We start from the raw sequence: 21,278 nt of genomic DNA, 5'->3' as shown, positions 1-21,278 counted from the left end.
GCTTTGCACCCATTTCTAACCCTTCTGGAGTAAACTGGATGTGTATCTGATAATCTATTTACAGAGTTCACCACAGTGTTTATTGTGACCTTTACTAGCCAAACTATTCTTAGGCATTGAAAGAAGTGAGTTTGACAGAAGTCACCTCTTCAGTGAAAACATCCTCTAAATTATAAATCAAATTACAACAATCCTATTACAAGTCAAATATCAAATTGCTGTTTAAAGTGTGGTTATAGTCTTGGTACCAGGATGATGCCAGTATAATTGTGCAGTATGGGGCAGGTCTACTGTCCAATTACATCATTGTCTAATCAGGGAACACATAGCTTGGCACACACGTACATAACTTCCAACTGCCTGTAAAACTTTAATGCGAGGGAACGGTCCCATCAGTTCCTTTAAAACTTTGAGGTACTGCAGGTGGTCCATTGAACTTGGGCGGCACAGTGGCGCAGTGGTTAGCACCGCAGCCTCACAGCTCCAGCGACCCGGGTACAATTCTGGGTACTGCCTGTGTGGAGTTTGCAAGTTCTCCCTGTGTCTACGTGGGTTTTCTCCGGGTGCTCCGGTTTCCTCCCACAAGCCAAAAGACTTGCAGGTTGGTAGGTAAATTGGCCATTATAAATTGCCCCTAGTATAGGTAGGTGGTAGGGAAATATAGGAACAGGTGGGGATGTGGTAGGAATATGGGATTAGTGTAGGATTAGTATAAATGGGTGGTTGATGGTCGGCACAGACTCGGTGGGCCGAAGGGCCTGTTTCAGTGCTGTATCTCTAAACTAAAAAACTAAAAACTTTATTCAACAATACAATATCCAAGTCTCTAACCTGAAGAGCATGACCTCCAGCAAGTATACAATGTACTGGAATTCTATCATTTCTACAGAACCTGCCATTTTAATAGTGGCCTTTCACTTCTGTTATGAATGTTGAGAGATCCCACCTCCAGAATTGTCTCCAACTTTTTCTCTCACTATCCATCAAGGGAAAGTAACAGAAAACACTTGCAAAACCCACAGGCAGGTGGGATATCAAGAGAGAAAGAACAAAGGACTGACAGATTAAGCTGTGTGAATATTTAGTGCATTCATGTACAATGCCTTTGTACTGTCTTTAAATAAACCACTAAGCTTTTAAATTAAATTGTTTTTTGCCTCCATTAAAGAAATTGCATTTGAATTTTAGTTTGCTGATATTCTCAGTATAATTTCAAGACCAAAAAAGGGGGAAAGACAGAAAGCAGAGGAGAGAATACATTAATACCACATGTTTATCTCCAGAGGCTCCTGTGACACAGTCATACTGTTTTCAGACAATTGTCTATTTTTAATACAAATGAATGCCTGAGGTACACAGCACACAACTAAAAATTTCACACCCGTAGTTTGCCCACTGTTGACAGCAATACTCAAGCGGAATGTACATTTGCTATTTCTGCTCTGCTAATGTCCGTATTATCTCAGTGCTGGGGTTTAGAGTCATTTTGGCACAGAGGATGCCATTCATAGAAACGTAGAAAATAGGAGCAGGAGTAGGCCATTCGGCCCATTGAGCCCATACTGAAGAACATTTTGAGGGGCAGCTACATGTGCCAGTTTGTAAATCGAGTGCATCTTTTTCCAGTTTCATGCATGGGGTGAAGGGGTTAAGCAGGATGTAAATGATAAGATCAAGCATCTGTTACCATGCCTATAAGCACGTCTGTGTCACAGTCGAGTGGTTTTATTTATTCGAGTTCATCATATTTCGCCACAATAACCTAATTTACCCATGAGTTCTGTTCGTAGAACAGAAGACAGACTCCATTTATCTATTGCTGGAACACTGAAATGTGGACAGAAAGTGCTGGAAATACTCAGCAGGTTTGGCAGCGTCTGTGTAGAGAGAAACAGAGTTAATGTTTCAGGTCTGTGACCCTTCATCAGAACTGGCAAAAGTTAGAAATGTAACAGTGTTTGAGAAAGTGAAAGGGGAGAGAGGAGAAGAAGAACAAGAAGGAAGGACTGTGATAGGACGGAGGGGGAAGAGATTAAATGACAGATGTCATGGAACAGAATGCAAATGGAGTGCTAAATAGTTGTCGCGAAAGACAAAGCACGAGTCCAGAGAGAGTGCTAATGGCAGAATAATGAACAGCTTTGTCCGAGAGCAAAAGCATGAAAAACAAGTTTAAGACGAGCACATGGTTAAAAAATAAATAAGAGGAAAATATATATAAAAAATAAAAATAATAAATAAACAAGATATAGTGGGGCTCATGGTCCGAAATTATTGAACTCAATATTGAGTCCAGAAGGCTGTAGAGTGCCTAATTGGAAGAAGAGGTTCTGCTCCTCAAGCTTGCATTGATGTTCACTGGAACACTGCAGCAGGCCAAGGACAGAAATGTGGGCATGAGAGCAGGGTAGTGTGTTGAAATGGCAAGCAACCGGAAGCTCGGGATCATGCTTGCGGACCGAGCAGAGGTGTTCTGCAAAGCGGTCACCCAATCTGCGTTTGCTCTCCCCAATCTAGAGGAGATGGCACTGTGAGCTCTTATCTCCCAGTTTCTCCATCTCTGATGTATCTGTTCTGATGATGCAACCTTCCATAACAGCGCCTCCGATATGTCTTCCTTTTTGCTCAACTAAGGATTCCCCCCACTGTGGTTGACAGGTCCCTCAACCGTGTCCGGCACATTTCCCGCACTTCTGTCCTCACCCTTTCCCCTACCTCCCAGAATGTGACAGGGTTCCCCTTGTCCTCACTTTCCACCCCACCAGCCTCCACATCCAATGGATCATCCTCTGCTATTTCTGCCACCTCCAGTGTGATGCCACTACCAGTCACATCTTCCCCTCCCCTCCCCTGTCAACATTCCAAAGGAACCGTTCCCTCCATGACACCCTAGTCCACTCCTTCGTCACCCCAACGCCTCTTCCCTTTCCCACGGCACCTTCCCATGCAATCTCATGAGGTGTAATAACTGCCCTTTTACCTCCTCTCTCCTCACCATCCAAGACCTCAAACGCTCCTTCCAGGTAAAACTGTGATTTACTTGTACTTCTTTCAATTTAGTATACTGTATTCACTGCTCACAGTGCGGTATCCTCTACAGTGGGGAGACCAAATGCAGATTGGGCGATCGCTTTACAGAACACCTCCACTCAGTCCGCAAGCATGATCCTGAGCTTCTGGTTGCTTACCATTTTAATTCACCATCTTGTTCCCATGCCCACATTTCTGTTCTCTGCCTGCTGCAGTGTTCCAGTGAACATCAACACAAGCTCAAGGAACAACACCTCATCTTCCAATTAGGCACTCTTCAGCCTTCTGGACTCAATATGGAGTTCAATAATTTCGGACCATGAGCCACATTATTTTTTGTTTATTTATTATTTTTATTTTTTACATATATTTCTTATTTATTTTTTAACCACGAGGTAGTCTTAAACTTGGTTCTCATGCTTTTGCTTTCATACAGAGCTGTTCATTATTTTGCCATTAGCACTCTCTCTGGACTTGTGCTTTGTCTTTCGCGACAACTATTTAGCACTCCATTTGCATTCTGTTCCATGACATCTGTCATTTAATCTCTTCCCCCTTTGTCATATCACAGTCCTTCCCTCTTGTTCTTCTTCTCCTCTCCCCCCCTTTCACTTGCACAAAGACTGTTACATTTCTAACTTTTGCCAGTTCTGATGAAGGATCACTGACCTGAAACATTAACTCTGCTTTTCTCTCCACAGATGCTGCCAGACCTGCTGAGTATTTCCAGCACTTTTTGTTCTCATTTCATTTATCTATTGTTTTATGTGGAATTTACAATTCAATGGCATTTTGGGTTTTGTTCTGTATTTAAAACTATTTCAAATCAAAAAATTACAAATGCACTTTGATGTTGATGCAGCACAAAAGCCCCTATTCCAAAATCAGTTTGATTATGTTACCTTTATCCCAGTCTATCTTGGATTGGCTAAAATCACCCAATGTAATTGCCCTATTGTTCTCGCTCTAGATTCCGCCCTCTATTTTATTTCTAGTGTTTGATGAGCTATAATAAAGAAAAATGGACAATATGTCTTCCGATTCCACAACTCTATTTATATGGATTCTGTTTTTACACAACCCACTGCAGCAATCTTACATTACACTGTGATAGAATTCTTTATCCATATTGCTACCCACTCCCACCTTCCCCCCCCCCCCCCCCCCCCCACTATCTCTCCTGAAAATGGTATAATGAGTAACATTAATCTTATCCAGTCCTAAACCACTATTCCATTAAGGATACTAGATAATCCTTCTGCACATGTTGGATGTATGGGAGGGTGAAGCCCGAAAGGAGAAAAAATGAGAAAAGTGAAAACTAACAGGAACTGTGTGACTGCTGTAGGCAATTACTGAGTTACTAATGTAATATCAGCCCATTCCTTATAGCTAGTCACTCACAAAGACTTTTAAACTTCCCAATATATTTTTCACCTGTGTTGAAAAGGCAGGAATGCAATAGAGAGCAAATCAGATTGGGAGTTTAACTGTACCCAGGATTATAATTCCATGACTTTAATTTGTCTATAACTTGTCTGAATTCAGTCCATGTTCATGGATGTAACTATTATTATTTCCAATTATACACAGAGACACACGGTGATCATTATAGTGAAATCTTTCAGGCCTCATCAAAAGAAAGATACTGCAATTTGCACTTTCACATACCCATCCAAACTTCTCCAAACTGCCCTGATCCCAACTTCTCCACCAGTTTCAGTGACTCCCGGGAGACTTCCCATTCATCGTGCCACCATGGTTTCTGCGGCCTTTGAGTCTGACAAGGCTTCTTCAAGCACTGGCATAAACCATCGGTGTTAACTGCAACAGAGAGAACTAGTTCAGTAATTCAACAATCAGCCGATGCATTGACAATTTCAACAATTAAAAAAAACACAATTGCAATGAGTCTAAATCCTGGGGTTGATTTTAAATTCAGTGTTGGTCATTGCTTGTGAGAACCTCTTCTTAGGCAGTCCCTCGGGACCGAGGATGACTTGCTTCCACTGTGGTTCAATGGGTTCTGAGATGGCTGATAATTCCAATGCGGGATCTGCAGACTCTGCCACATGAGGGGCAGGTGGTGCTTGAAGGGTCAGGTAGATGAGTAGTTTGGAGGTTTGTGCGCTCTCTCCAACACCTCGATTTTGCCTCCGCACGTTCCTGATGAAGTCCCTCGAGGTGTACGATGCCTTTGTGAATGAGCTTTCTCCATCTAGGATGGTCATGAGCCAGGGACTCCTGTGAGTCGACGGGAATGTTTGATCTCTTCAGGGATACTTTGAGACCAACTCAAAGCATCCCAGTGGGAGACTGAGCGAGCGTCGGACCCATAACTTATGTAGAAAGCAAGGCCATCACAACTGTAATGGCTAGACTTCATTAAACTGTCCCCTTTGCGATGCCAGTGGGAATAATGTCATAGCTGATGGGCATGAGTGGGAATTAGGGTGGAAGCTGGATGTCACCGTGGACCTAAGGAAATGGTACTGAGACTGGCACCATGGCAGAACTCCTGGTGTTGGACCCGTGAAGACCTTTCAGATTCCCAAGGGTTACGCTGCTGATGTTGTAATTGGGCCAGACTTTTAGATTTAACTTTGATTTCCTCCTGTCTGTAGCTGGAGCCTCAGGTTGATTCAAAGTCAGTAAAAATATCGACAAATCTGAATGGTGCCACCTTGGTCTAGCCAGTGGATTTGGACTATTGTAACCATCCCATGCACCTTTCCCAACAGACAAGGGACTGTTGCACAGTTCATGGGCACATGACCTTCAGTGATACTTTCACAACAGCCAGAGCTCAGGGCCATAAGGACAACTTTTAGAAATCACACAGCTACCTGAAAAACTTCAAATGTCAGTTTCTATGCATGCTTTGCTGATAGTATGTGTGCTCTGCACAGTAGTAAACTTACATGAATAATGGTTCACCAGTTCATGGAGAGTACTGAAGGTTATCCGGGGGGATATGTAATAGCCTCCTTTATCTAAAGAGCGAATCTTATAATGCTTCACCACGTCTCCTTGCTGTGAATCAAAGTCTCTCACAGACAGTGAATAAGAACCTGCATTCATAAAAAAATATACATTAAAATGCAATGCATGAATTTTGCTTCCTGCTGCTGAATATCGTCACTAAAACAGCAAAATAGGTTAGATCACTTTATTCACCTCAGAAGCTTCTCTCTGTGAGGGCCCTATGTGAATTAGGGTAGTTTCAGTTTTTGGTGGGCAAAAGCCCACTGCGGAAAAATAACCTTAATTTGACAAAAGTTATACTAAATTAGAAACATTTTCTCAAGAGATACTGAGACTGGGTAGTGTGTTAAATGGAGCGAATTCACAAAGGAGATTTGAGGCAAGACAAGGGGCTGGATTCTATGAGCTCGCCAAAGAGACACCACAATCTTAAGCATGGCGGCTCATTTAAACAGTTGGGGGGGCCTGACCACCCGCTCCCCCCCCACCCAATCACATGGAGGGGGCGGCTGTCCGTCCCCGGCAATGGTGTCAACTGCCTGTGCGCAGTGCCTCCCCACCAGTGTCGTGCCTCGTTTCCCGGGACGGGGATACGAAGGCATGGAAGTGCTAGCCGCCGCGCTGAAGATTGCAGCGGGCCCTCAAGATCTGAAGTAAGTATATGTAAATGCATTCATTTTATTAATTTGAATATGGTGATTGTGGTCCTGTTGCCAAGCTGCCACGGAACCTCACTGCCTCCGGGAGGATCAGGCTGGGCCCTGCCGGTGTCAAGGTCCGTGGCAAGCCTCATCTCATTGTCCATGGCGGGCCTCATCTGGAGCTATCTTCAGAGCCTCCCCAACCCGCCATGGATCTCGACATCGAGGGCTCCTTAAAATTCAGACACATGACCTTCCAGCATTAACAACCACAACCTATATGTTTATACTGCCTTTAATGTAATAAAACACACCAAGGTACTTCACGTTATAAGGCAAAATTTGACACCGAGCCACACAAGGTGATATTGGGACAGATGACCAAAAGCTTTGTCAAGGAAGTAGATTTTCAGGAGTGTCTTAAAGGGGGAGAGAGAGAGAGAGAGAGAGAGAGAGGTGAAGAGCTGTAGGGAGGGAATATGTTAGTTGATGCAGTATTTGCAAATATAAAAATGGAACTGATTTTCCTGAACCCCACTTGCACTTAACCTGTCCAGGTTTCAGGCCACTTGAATCAGGTCATTAGCATCTACAGCACAGGCCCCTGGACCAGAAAACAGGGTTAGAAGCAGCTGTGCAGCTGCAGGCCTGACATTTTGGGACAGGCTGCCAGTGTCAGGGCCTTCTACCCCCTTCAGAACCCTCCAAACTGGGAACGTCACAGGTTCAAGGCCACTGCCAGATTCTCCAGTTGTCCTTAGAAATGGGTGCTCTTTCAACAAAGGATGGGCACATCGCAAGGTGATTTGTTTATTTGAAAGGTTGTCGACTGCACCGATTGCAGGAAAACTCAGGTAGAAACCGGTCACCGTGAGTAAGCCGCAGAATTCCTGGACATTGTAACAGGGCCACTATATTTCTCTACCCCTATTTCCTGTCATTACTATTTGGGAAACCTCAGGCACAGCAGCCAGAAAAATTGGGCCTAATGTGTTTATTTAATCACATTTGATAAGGAATAGGCATCTCAAAAAGTGCTGATTTAACTGTTAAGTGCAAATTTAAAATGATGTCAGAGCAACTGCTTTGATTTCTACTGCTGTACGCATTGACAAATGCAGTGGATTTATTCACATATCTAATAATATACAAAAGCGAGTAACTGAAAACCTGCATCGAAATGAAGAGTCAGGTGATATCAATAACAATGAAATCTGAAAATAGGTTAAGGCTTGAAGTCATTCAAACAAAAGCAAAATACTGCCAATGCTGGAAATCGGAAATAAAAAGAGAAAATGCTGGAAATTACTCAGCAGGTCTGGCAGAAACTGTGGAGAGAGAAACAGAGTTAACATTTTCTGTCTTTGTTATTGAAGTCATTCAAACCTATCAATATCATGGACATGTACTGGATAACTGTCTCTCATCTCACTGTTTCATCCTTATTGTGTACAATAATAAAGGCTGATCACAAGTTTGAGGTTTCGAATGATTATTTTACGATTGTTCTAAAGGGGATGAATGCAACAGCAATAGTTTCCATTTTTAAAAGTAAAAACCGTTTATGTATTATTTTTTCAAGAAATTCAAGTCTTATTTCTGTGTTAGTGTTACAGCTAAAGGAATAATACAGCATGGTAAGCCTGGTATTTTAGTTATCTGAAGTTGATTACAGGGATATTTTATATCTGGTATATTATGATGAAAAAAATAGCTAAGGCTAATCCAAAACCAGGTTTGTAACGTTCTTCAGTCAACACATGAAGGTGTAATCTGACAGTTAATACATCTCTAAGAAATATACATCAGCAGAGAATGAATGACCTCACCAGGTCATCTCTTAAAGCATACCCTTTGTGGTCTCACTCTCTCTAATTAGGTAAGAGCCAAGTGTATTGCCAGCTGTTAGAAGTTGTCGTTCAGCCTCTTTCCGACTTAGATCGTTAAAGAACCATCTGGAAAGATGAAATGATTGATTATTAGTCAAAGATGAAATGCATCATCATCTAATCCTGGGCTGAACTAATGCTTCTGGAAGGAGTGGAGTCAGGATTGTAAAGCCAGCAGCAGCAAAGTCTCACATCAGAAAAGTAAGCACAGTATCAGCAAATATATTTGTGAGTTCACTATTACAATAAAAACTGGGAAAATACACAAATCATAAAGTAGGGAGATAAAGTAAAAGTTAAAAAAGTCAAAAACGTCAATGGACTATGGTAGGCATGGTACATGCTTTAATCATTCAGTAGTCTTTGGGTGCAATTCTCTTATATACTCATTGAACCCCTTGGGATTACCCATCAGAGAAACCAAAGCAGGAAAAATTAAACTGAATCTAAACAAGCCGTATCCCGATGATTGTGGTACTGGACCAATTTACATTGGTTCTTCACTTTTCATTATTTGACTTAATGTGAAGGGCCTGTCAGCTGAATGCTGGTTAATATAGATCACAAATACCACACAGAACACTAAGGAGCTCAATGCATCCCCCTTGCCTTTGAAGTATCATTACCTTAACTCATCCAAAATGGGTGGGAGGGAATCAAAAAGGTGGATTCTCCTTGAAGGTGGTGGGAGTGGAGGGGGGGGGGGGGCAATGTGGTGGGCATGGAAACAGAGAATGCCAGCCAAAGATAGGGAAATGCTGCAATGATCATTCTGGTAAAATATTTTACTGGAGAATCTCTTTAATATTTACGATTGAACAAGATCAAAGAGTCTTGGTAGGGTGAGTGCTCCAAATGCCCAATAACCAATGCAAAGTCACATCAAGAAAAGTAACAGAATGTTGACCTGCAAAGCTAAAACAGTACAGTATCAGTCAGAAAACCATGATCAAACTGTACGGTATTCTAGTCAAACCACACCTTGAACACTGTGTCCAGTTCTGGCCATTGAGACACAGAGATATTCAAGCACTGGACACAAGGATGATCCCTAGTCTGAAAGTTAAGGGGAAGAACTGAAGAAACTTAGGTTTTTCAGCTTTGAAAGGGGATGTCTGAGAGGTGACCTTACACAAGTATACAAATTTCTAAACAGTATTGAAATGATAAAACCATAAGATTATTTTAACCTGTGAGAGTATAGCAAAGGGTTACTAATTTAAACTGGTAAAAGACACATTTAAGACTGATATCAGGAACTATTTCTTAAATAAAGAAAAAGTGATCAACACATGGAATGTGTTGGCATCCTGCCATCTATGAAAGATGATGGACACGCAGCAAACAATCCATTTAGGTGGGGTGTCTTCTCTTGGTGCACCTTTGCTGATGGCTGTGAAGGCCAATCCCTGAGAGGCAGGTTCTGTCACAAGTGACACTGTGAGTTGTTGCTTTCAGCGTTGACGCCTGTTGCCAAGCTGCTGTAGCAACTGGTCATCGTGGTAGTGCACACCAGTCCACAGGATGTGTCGCCATTTCCCTCTTTTGCCAGCTATTGACTCCCAAGTGCGACAGCAGACATTTAGGGTCTTCATGTCATGTTTGCAAGCATCCTTGAAATGAAGCTTTGGGCGCCCCACTGGTCATCTGGCCCCGGCTACCTCACCATACAGAAGGTTCTTGGGTATGCAACTGTCTTCCATCCTGCGGACGTGTCTGATCCACTGAAACCGCCTCCGTCTGATTAATGTCAACACACTTGGGGGTCTGCCTTTGAGAAGGCTGCCACATTTGTGATTTTGTCCTGCCAGGATATACCCATAATGCACTGCAGACAGTGAAGATGGAAATTATTGAGCTTCTTTTCCTGGTAGCTGTAAATCACCCATGTTTCACAGCCATACAGCAAGGTGCTGAGAACACAGGCCTTATAAACCATCAGCTTGGTCCTAAGGGTCAGCTTGGTGTTATCCCATGCGTTTTGCAAGTCAGCCAAAGGTGGTAGCTGCTTTCCTTATGCGTGTATCGAGCTCTGCATCAAGGGACAGATTGGACCCAAGGCATCAGAATTTGCGAACCACTTCCAGTAGGGTGTTATTTAGTGTGATCAGGGGCAGAGATGCAACACCTCGTCCCATGACCATGGTTTTCTTGTAGCTTATAGTCAAGGAGAACATGTTACAGGCACAGGACAGACAGTCAATGTGTCTTTGTAGCTGAGTTTTCTCTCTCAACGTATGGAATAGACTTCCAGATACAGAAGTGGAATGCAAAACTGAGGAATCATTGAGAATTAAATGAATGTTGTAATGAAGGACTTCAGGTCTTCCGGGACAGATACGCCAAGGTGGGACAAGTGGTCTCCCTCATCCGTAATTACCATGTAATTAGTAGTTTCAAGACGTTTAAATATCCAGGTGTTCTAGTATGGTCTTCGTTTCAGTGTCCTAGTAACAGTTTAATGGTTAAATGACATCAAGAACACGTCTAACATTGAGGATTAAGATTTTTCATTTCAAGCTTAGTTCCAATGTCTTAATAAAACAATCCTTTCCATTCTAGAATAAAGTTTCCCTTACCGCAATTACTGTTCTGTAATCTGCGTAAATGAATCGGAACTGTTTAATCTCAATTCAGGGATGAGTGCACATCAAAATCTGGCACTACTGCAAAACATGTAGAAGTTTGTATACAAATTTCATAAAGGCAGAAGGTGTTTGGAAATGGAAACATCACGGTAAAGACCTGCTCAGGTCAGGAAAAAACCTGACCCGGATCCGACCCCGACTGTACAGTACTGTATGTGTGTAGACTAGAGTCCTGATAGTGATCATTTTATATTTTTTATATAAATACTGTATGTTTTATAATAATTAATCACTCAGGACTTTCCTGGTCTCTGCATCTCAGCTGCTCACTGGATAAACTTGCAGCAAGTATTTCAACCTGTAAAGCAGGAGTCTAGGTAATGTATAATGATATTTTCTGAGCCTTCGGGCAATGCTGTGTTTATTTTAAGCAATACAGATACTGGTACAGTGTGGCACAACCTGTCTGGGCACAACTCCATGGGTTTCTGTTTAACCCGTGACCAAACAATCACTGACTTCGTGGCTCCAATCTTCATCTTTTTAAACAACCTTTCAAGTTCAATTAATACTGTGTGGGTCCGACCCGGACCCGGCCTGACCTGGACCCGGCCCGACCCCACCCAAGCCCAAAAGCTGGACCCGGAAGAGTGACCCGCCCTGACCCAAACCTGACACGTCGTCGGGTTCGGATCGGGTAGCAGGCCTTTACGTCACACTGGTGTGTTGAGAGATTGAGCATGGGGTTCATTGACCAGACAATATCGGGGTGGGGAGAGGAAATCTTTCCACTTCGTGTGACAGGCCAATCCAGGGAATGTGTGCAAGGATTCCAATAGTATTAGCTCACACCTTGGTAAACACAACTGGTAACGTATTATTGGAATAAGCATGGAAGAACAACAGAAAAAAGATTCTTACGATTCAATCTCCAGTGTGTGTGCTCGTGCCACAAAATTGTAAGGGATGTATCCTTCTTGTCCTGTCGCCAATAACTGAGCTTTCCACCAGTCCCCCTCCCTACCAAAAAAAACACATTTCTTATTTTGCCTTGGATCACAATAATGAAATGACAATAAAAAAGACACAGAAGAAAAGGCCAATCAGCCCGTTCACTTGCTGCTATCCCTACTCGCAATCCCCCGAGGAGACTTTCTGCATTAATACTTTATGATCTCCAATGGAAGTCAAACGATACTCCATTAATTCCACCACCCATTCCCACCATTGGATCAGCCAGCAAGCCTAGTCTGACCAGATGTATCTGTATAGACCATACACTGGGTCCCAGAGGAAGCATGGTATGCTAGAACTCCATTCTTTGGGGTCACCCCCAGCCCTTTACCCCTAAAGTCAATGTCCTTGCAGGGGGCACGTGGAGCCTCACCCTCAGAAGGCTATCCTGGTATAACCCCAGAACAGCCATGGGTTGACAGCACCAATAACTCATCTACAGTAAGGGATTTAGAAAAAGTCTTATAGAATTTTGATAAAGTTTTATGTTCAAATAAATAAATGAACAACATTTTGGCTTATAGGTAGCTAGTTTAGGGCAAAATATTTACCGTTAAATGTTATTTTTAGTGCATATTTCAGCTTTGTGATTTCCCCCATAAAACTCCGAAGATGTTCAGGTTGTAAAATATTGTCAAACATAGAACCTGTTTATGTAAATTCCTGCCACACCATGAATATTATTGGAACCACAGTACACAGAGGTCTTTCTGTTGCTTTGTTCAGTCTACCTTCGATTTTCTGAAAATCTATGTTTTTGATTACAAATGGTTTGATTGTACAGTTTATCTCAAAATTCACTTATGTTATGTGATTAATGATATAAATTATTGAGGTTCATGTATGTATGGTTTTGATTATATCTTAATATCCAATTTAAATCTTGCTCAGGACCATTTTGTGGGATAATCTCCAACATAGCATCTTAATGTGACAACCAAAAATATCCTGACAAATCTGGGAAAATATGTATAACTTACATTTGAAGTGACTATGATCATACTTTGTGCAATTTATGTAATAAACTCTGTTCATAATGTTACAATGCATTAGCCTGTTTATGCTGATGAATGGGTACAGTTACCACATTGAACAGAGATGTGCTGCAGTGTTAATATGGACTCAGAGGCCGGGATTTTACAGGGCTCCCAACATCGGGCTCCCTGGCGAGGGGTGGGTGGCCGGACGATCGTTCCGGCAGCAGCCCGCCACGGAGCCCGATGCCAGGGTGGGTTGGGACCAATCTTCCTGGTGGTGAGGCTCTGTGGCACCCCCCTGCCCACCCCCAGCTGCTGGGTAACGGGACCCGGATTAACATATGTAACATATGGTGGGAAGGAGCGACCTATGAACGTTGTTCTGTTTGTTGGGGGAGAAGTTCATAGTTGAAAGCTAAGTGTTTTGGGGGAGAAAGGGCAAATAATTAATTTTATTGTTATTGGGGTGGGGGGGGGGGGCGGTGGTGGTGGGGGTGGGAAAGGGGCCATTGAATTTTGATAGGAACAGTGGGGGGGTGGGGTTCACTTTAAAAATTTAAATATGCTTGCAGGGCTGGCAGTCCTTTAAAATTGGCACCAGTGCCTGTGCACAGGCAACTGACACCATTGCCAGCATCAGAGAGTCCGCCCCCTCCATATGATCGGGGGTTGGGCCGACCGGCGGATTTAAATTAGTCACCGCGCAGTAGATCGCAGTGGTATGGTGGCATACAGCCCACATGTTACCACCGGATTAAAATCCAACCCAGGGTGTGTCTTATTTGCTCGCCATTTGTTTGCAGGGAGCAAACAATTTGTTAACATTATGGACATTTTTCTCTTGGATGCCAAACATTGGCAAACAGAAACAATGGACTGAATTTTACCATGGGCTTTGGGACCCTGTTGTCAGGGTGAAAAGCAGGTCCCAAGCCTGTAGTTGTCGGCAGTGGGACTTACTCTGCAACTTTACCACAGTGGGCCTCCTAATTGGCCGTCTGTGGGCCCACTGTCCAATGAAGGATGGCAGGCAGACTCCTGATGGGGGAGGTGGGCACTGCTGAGGGGGAGGTGGGCACTGCTGAGTCAGGTCGGAGACCACAGGGCACCTCCAGGTTAATAAATTAAAAATAAAAATTCAGGGAGCCAAGGGTCGGAGGGGAAACCCCTCCATGGAGATGGTTGAGTGTGGGGGGCTGCCTTCCCTGCCCAAGGCCCCCTCTTTGGGCCATACCACCCTCAGGCTCTGATGGCCCCCCCCCCCCACCCCAGACTGCTACAGGGAGATTGCCTCCAAGACACTGGCAATGTAGTGGGGGTTGCCCCATCCTCGGCACAATGCCAGTAACTCTGTAAAATAGCCTTTAAGCATGCAAATCAGCTGGTGACCCAGCCTCGCAACCCACTGCTGGGAAACCTTCCAGGGGGAAGCCATTCCATTCTCTGCTATTTTACCTTACACCTCCCCCCACAATGCTCATGTTCCCACAACCCGGGGACAAGTAAAATTCTGCTGAATATGTCTCAGCTGCAGTGGTTAATGAAGTTTTGGTGGATTCATTTCCTTCAATTTATCAACTTTGACTTTCTGCTAATTTGTCCCTGACGCTACACAAAGCCTAACTCCCACATGACTTACCGTGTGAGCACTTTTAACTGGTCACCTTTCTTGAAATCCAGATCATCCTCATGGGTTCTCTCGTAGTTATACAAAGCGACAAATACATCATCAGCTGTAAAACGATCACTTCAGTTACTTTTACACAAAAATAACAAAAGTTAGTTTGGATTACGAATAAAGTTTTTTTTGGGTGATGAACATACCAGCCAAAAAATGGCAACTCACTCCCATTCAGTACAAGCTACTCCTGAGAATTCAAAGTCATTTTGGCATTCAAAAAAGTCTTCAAATATTTAAATTGAGCAACTTGAGTAACAAAGCAAAGTGGGATTTCAATGCTTAAAAAAATTAGTCAGATCATTGGAATTAGGAGGGGTAGACAGTACGATATGATCTGTATATGATTCAGTGCCAGCTCCTGTATGGTGTTAATATATTGAGTATGATGCTCACCCACAAAAGAAGGAAAGACAATCGACAGGAGTCATAGAATTGTAGCAACATTACAGCACAGGAGGAGGCCACTCAGTCCATTGAGTCCATGCCGACTTTCTGTCGAGCAATCCAATTCCCCCGCCTCTATCTCTGTAGTCCTGCTCACATCATTTCCTTTTGAAATCATTCACTGTCTCTGCTTCCAGCACCCTCATAGGCAGCGAGTACCAGGTCATTATCAGTCACTACGTAAAAAAGTTCTTCCTCGCATCCCCCCTGCATCTCTTGCCCAAAACTGTAAATCTGTGTCCCCTGGTCCTTGTACCATCAGCTAATGGGAACAGCTTTTCTTTTTCTACCTCATCTAAACCTGTAGTAATCTTGTACTCCTTTATCAAATCTCTCCTCAAACTCCTTTGCTCCAGGGAGAACAACCCCAGCTTCTCCCACCTAACTTTGTAACTAAAATCCCTCATCCCTGGAACCATTCTGGTAAATCTCCTCTGCACCCTCTCAAAGACCCTTCCTGAGGTGTAGTGACCAGAACTGGGCACAATACTCTAGTTGTGGCCTAACCAGTGTTTTATAAAGGTTGAGCATAATTTCCCTGCTTTTGTACTCAATACCTTTATTTATGAAGCCCAAGATCCCATATACTACTCACTACTCTCTCAATATGTCCTGCCACATTCAAATTTTCTATGCACATGAACCCCCAGGTCCCTTTATCTCTGCACACTCTTTAGAACTGTGCCATGAATTCTATATTGCCTCACCCTACCCCTTCCGCCAAAGTGCATCACCTCTTATTTCTCTGTGTTAAATTTCATCTACCACTTGTCTGCCCATTCTGCTAGCTTATCAATGCCCTGTTGCAGTTGATTTGTATCATCATTACTATTCTCCACTCCGCCAAGTTTGGTATCATCAGCAAATTGTGAAATTTTACTTTGTATTCCAATATCCAAGTCATTTATATATATCAAAAAAAGCAGTGGTCCTAGCAGTGACCCTTGGGGAACACCACTGTCTACCATCCATCAGTTACCACGACTCACTGTTTTCTGTCCTTAAGCCAATTTTTATCCAAGTTGACACTGACCCTTCTATTCCATGAGCCTCAATTATGTTAACTCGCCTTTTATGTGGTACTTTGTCAAAGGCTTTCTTAAACTCCATATAGACAACATCCATTGTCTTCCCTTCATCAACCTTCTGTTACTTCATCAAAAAATTCAATTAGACCAGTCAAGCACTATCGGCCTTTTACAAATCCATTCCCACTATCCTTAATTAACTGACACCTCTCCAAGTTCCTGTTGATTATTTTCCCTGACTATTGTTTTTAAAATCTTACCCACCATTGATGTTAAACTGACCTGCCTATAGTTATGAGGAATATCCTTACACCCTTTCTTAAATAAAGGTGTCACATTTGCCAGTTTCCAATCCTCTGGCACCTCCCCACTATCCAGGGAAGATTGGAAGATTATGACAAGTTCTTCTACTATCTCCACCCCCACTTCCCTTAGCAACCTGGGATGCAAGTCATCCAGACCAGGCAACTTATCAATCCTAAGCAAAGCCAGCCTATCCAGTACCGCCTCACTCTCAATTTTCACCCTATCTAGTGCCTCTACCATCTCCGCTTCTGCCAATATTTTGTCAGCATCCTCTTCTTTAGTAAACACCGATACAAAGTACTCAATAAGTATTGTAGCCTCGCACCTCTAAGCATAAATCACCCTCCAGTTGTGTTTATGATGGTTGAGTGACTATTCTTTTGTCTAGGGTTTCGCATTAGGTAGAGCAGCTCTGTATACACCCCAAATAAATGGTACATCCCTCTTGTACAAATAATAGGTATATCCTGCACATCCCATACAAATAGTGGATGTTCCTGAACATTAATGGCTTGGACTTGGGGATAAATGGCATAATTTCAAAACTTACAGATGAGATGAAACTTGGAAACAAGGAGGAAGATAGTAATAGACTCCAAGAGGCACCAGCTGCAGTATTGTGTCCAATTCCAAGCACCACACTTTAGAAAGGAGATGAAAACTTTGGAGGGGAGTACAGATCAGCTCCTGTGGAAATGGTTGGTGGGCACCTCCAATTCAACTGATGCAAACCTTCTTGTATATTCTGTAGAAATGGTGAATGTTTCCTCTACAATACATATGATACAGATTCTGGTACTACCTTTCAATATGAATAGATTTTGAACTACACCTGACTCCTCCGTGAATAGTATTGGAGGAGTTATGGATGAAATTGAGAGACACCTAGGAGTCTTATTACTGAACATATCCAACCAATGAGGAACAGCAATCAGCAAAGCCAGTGGAATGTTGAACACAGCCAAGAATACAGTTAATGATCAAGCTGCACAGTGAACTGGTCAGACAACATGAGTACTGTGACCAGTTCCGCTCATAAGGCTCATCTCTAATGTCAAGGGTCTGAGTTATGATGGACGACTAGAGAGGTGAGAGCTATTTGACCTGGCAGGGAGAGATGATCTTACAGAGGTAGACAAGAAAGTAATTGGTATGGAAAAGGTTTTCTCCGGAACACTACTTGAATTAATCTGTGGCTGTGGGGCAAGGGAACACAGGTTCAACCATGTAAAAGATAATTTAAGGACTGATAGCAAGATGTTCTTCTTTACCTGGAGATATTAACATTTTTCTTAGATATCTAAAATGGACTTGTAACTAGAGCAGGAGGTGAAAACCCTTGAAACATTAAGGGACAATTAGATGCAGGATTGGGTAAACTGCAGGGTCTTTCCAAGTGGCTGAATTAAGCCAGACCAAGTATCATGTGACCTGTAGGACCCATAGTTTTAACCTGCGTTGAAAAATATTTTGCAGCTTTTGAGTTATCTCCTGTCCATCACACAAACACAGTAAATTAAATTATCAAAGAACAAAGAACAGTACAGCACAGGAACAGACCATTCGGCCCTCCAAGCCTGCGCCGATCTTGACGCCTGTCTAAACTAAAACCTTCTGCACTTGCGGGGTCCGTATCCCTCTATTCCCATCCTATTCATGTATTTGTCAAGATGCCTCTTAAACGTCTCTATGGTACTTGCTTCCACCACCTCCCCCGGCAACATGTTCCAGGCACTCACCATCCATGTGTAAAGAACTTGCCTCGCACATCCCCTCTAAACTTTGCCCCCCTCACCGTAAACCTATGTCCCCTAGTAACTGACTCTTCCACCCTGGGAAAAAGCTTCTGACTATCCACTCTGTCCATGTCACTCATAACTCTGTAAACCTCTATCATGTCGCCCCTCCACCTCCGTCTGTTCCAGTGAAAACAATCCGAGTCTATCCAACCTCTCCTCATAGTTAATGCCCTCCAGACCAGGCAACATCCTCGTAAACCTCTTCTGTACCCTCTCCAAAGCCTCCACGTCTTTCTGGTCGTGTGGCGACCAGAATTGCACACAATTTTCCAAGTGTGGCCTAACTAAAGTTCTGTATAGCTGCAGCATGACTTGCCTATTTTTATACTCTATGCCCCGACCGATGAAGGCAAGCATGCCGTATGCCTTCTTGACTACCTTATCCACCTGCGTTGCCACTTTCAGTGACCTGTGGACCTGTACGCCCAGATCTCTCTGCCTATCAATACTCCTAAGGGTTCTGCCATTTACTGTATACTTCCCACCTGCATTAGACCTTCCAAAATGCATTACCTCACATTTGTCCGGATTAAACTCCATCTGCCATTTCTCCGCCCAAGTCTCCAACCGATCTATATCCTGCTGTATCCTCTGACAATCCTCATCACTGTCCGCAACTCCACCAACCTTTGTGTCGTCCGCAAACTTACTAATCAGACCAGCTACATTTTCCTCCAAATCATTTATATATACTACAAACAGCAAAGGTCCCAGCACTGATCCCTGCGGAACACCACTAATCACATCCCTCCATTCAGAAAAGCACCCTTCCACTGCTACCCTCTGTCTTCTATGACCGAGCCAGTTCTGTATCCATCTTGCCAGCTCCCCTCTGATCCCGTGTGACTTCACCTTTTCCACCAGTCTGCCATGAGGGACCTTGTCAAAGGCTTTACTAAAGTCCATATAGATAACATCCACTGCCGTTCCTTCATCAATCATCTTTCACTTCCTCAAAAAACTCAATCAAATTAGTGAGACACGACCTCCCCTTCACAAAACCATGCTGCCTCTTGCTAATAAGTCCATTTGTTTCCAAGTGGGAGTAAATCCTGTCCCGAAGAATCCTCTCTAATAATTTCCCTACCACTGACGTAAGGCTCACCGGCCTATAATTTCCTGGATTATCCTTGCTACCCTTCTTAAACAAAGGAACAACATTGGCTATTCTCCAGTCCTCTGGGACCTCACCTGTAGCCAATGAGGATGCAAAGATTTCTGTCAAGGCCCCAGCAATTTCTTCCCTTGCCTCCCTCAGTATTCTGGGGTAGATCCCATCAGGCCCTGGGGACTTATCTACCTTAATGCTTTGCAAGACACCCAACACCTCCTCCTTTTTGATAATGAGATGACTGAGACTATCTGCACTCCCTTCCCTAGGCTCATCATCCACCAAGTCCTTCTCCTTGGTGAATACTGATGCAAAGTACTCATTTAGTACCTCGCCCATTTCCTCTGGCTCCACACATAGATTCCCTTCTCTGTCCTTGAGTGGGCCAACCCTTTCCCTGGTTACCCTCTTGCTCTTTATATACATATAAAAAGCCTTGGGATTTTCCTTAATCCTGTTTGCCAATGACTTCTCATAACCCCTTTTAGCCCTCCTGACTCCTTGTTTAAGTTCCTTCCTACTGTCTTTATATTCCTCAAGGGATTCGTCTGTTCCTAGCCTTCCAGCCCTTCTGAATGCTTCCTTTTTCTTTTTGACGAGGTTCACAATATCCCGCGTTATCCAAGGTTCCCGAAACTTGCCAAACTTATCCTTCTTCCTCACAGGAACATGCTGGTCCTGGATTCTAATCAACTGACATTTGAAAGACTCCCACATGTCAAATGTTGATTTACCTTCAAATAGCTGCCCCCAATCTAAATTCTTCAGTTCCTGCCTAATATTGTTATAATTAGCCTTCCCCCAATTTAGCACCTTCACCCGAGGACTACTCTTATCCTTATCCAGAAGTACCTTAAAACTTATGGAATAATGGTCACTGTTCCCGAAAGGCTCCCCTACTGAGACTTCGACCACCTGTCCGGGCTCATTCCCCAATAACAGGTCCAGTACGGCCCCATCCCTAGTTGGACTATCTACATATTGTTTCAAGAAGCCCTCCTGCATGCTCCTTACAAATTCTGCCCCATCTAAGCCCCTAGCACTAAATGAGTCCCAGTCAATATAGGGGAAGTTAAAATCACCCACCACTACAACCCTGTTACCTTTACATCTTTCCAAAATCTGTCTACATATTTGCTCCTCTACCTCCCGCTGGCTGTTGGGAGGCCTGTAGTAAACCCCCAACATCGTGACTGCACCCTTCCTATTCCTGAGCTCCACCCATATTGCCTCACTGCACGACCCCTCCGAGGTGTCCTCCTGCAGTACAGCCTTAACCAGTAATGCAACACCCCCACCCCTTTTACATCCCCCTCTATCCCGCCTGAAGCTTCTAAATCCTGGAACATTTAGCTGTCAATCCTGTCCTTCCCTCAACCAAGTCTCAGTAATAGCAACAACATCATAGTTCCAAGTACTAATCCAAGCTCTAAGTTCATCTGCCTTACCTGTTATACTTCTCGCATTGAAACAAATGCACTTCAGACCACCAGTCCCGCTGTGCTCAGCAACGTCTCCCTGCCTGCTCTTCCTCTTAGTCTTACTGGCCTTATTTACTCGTTCCCCCTCATTTATTTCACTTGCTATCCTACTGCTCTGGTTCCCACCCCCCTGCCATCCATTCAGACCAAACGTCCCACTTGTGAGTTCTGATTAAAGTAATGATGGTATTAATGGCAACTCACCTATAAAGGGGGAAGATGGTGGAGACTGGATTTCGTAAGACACCAGGGGATCTCGCAATTCCGGATAGTTCTGCAATACAATGATATAATGATAAACTGT

The 21,278-nt window shown here is 43.5% G+C and overlaps 1 protein-coding gene across 4 annotated transcripts in view; it reads right to left on the bottom strand.

Moving 5' to 3' along the window:
• Positions 1-21,278, bottom strand: part of LOC137347333 (proto-oncogene tyrosine-protein kinase LCK-like) — a 133,703-nt gene that overhangs the window by 60,420 nt on the left and 52,005 nt on the right. For all 4 annotated transcript variants that reach the window (XM_068011775.1, XM_068011776.1, XM_068011779.1 and 1 more), the window contains 6 exons: positions 21,179-21,248; positions 14,764-14,857; positions 12,055-12,153; positions 8,508-8,611; positions 5,952-6,101; positions 4,702-4,854 (listed from right to left, as the gene is read on the bottom strand). In XM_068011775.1, coding sequence (XP_067867876.1) covers positions 4,702-4,854; positions 5,952-6,101; positions 8,508-8,611; positions 12,055-12,153; positions 14,764-14,857; positions 21,179-21,248 — 670 coding nt within the window. The remainder of the gene's footprint in view (positions 1-4,701; positions 4,855-5,951; positions 6,102-8,507; positions 8,612-12,054; positions 12,154-14,763; positions 14,858-21,178; positions 21,249-21,278) is intronic.

The sequence above is a fragment of the Heterodontus francisci genome, chromosome 31, assembly GCF_036365525.1.
Source record: "Heterodontus francisci isolate sHetFra1 chromosome 31, sHetFra1.hap1, whole genome shotgun sequence".
Classification (NCBI taxonomy): domain Eukaryota; kingdom Metazoa; phylum Chordata; class Chondrichthyes; order Heterodontiformes; family Heterodontidae; genus Heterodontus; species Heterodontus francisci.
This window is presented reverse-complemented; position numbering and strand designations above follow the sequence as displayed.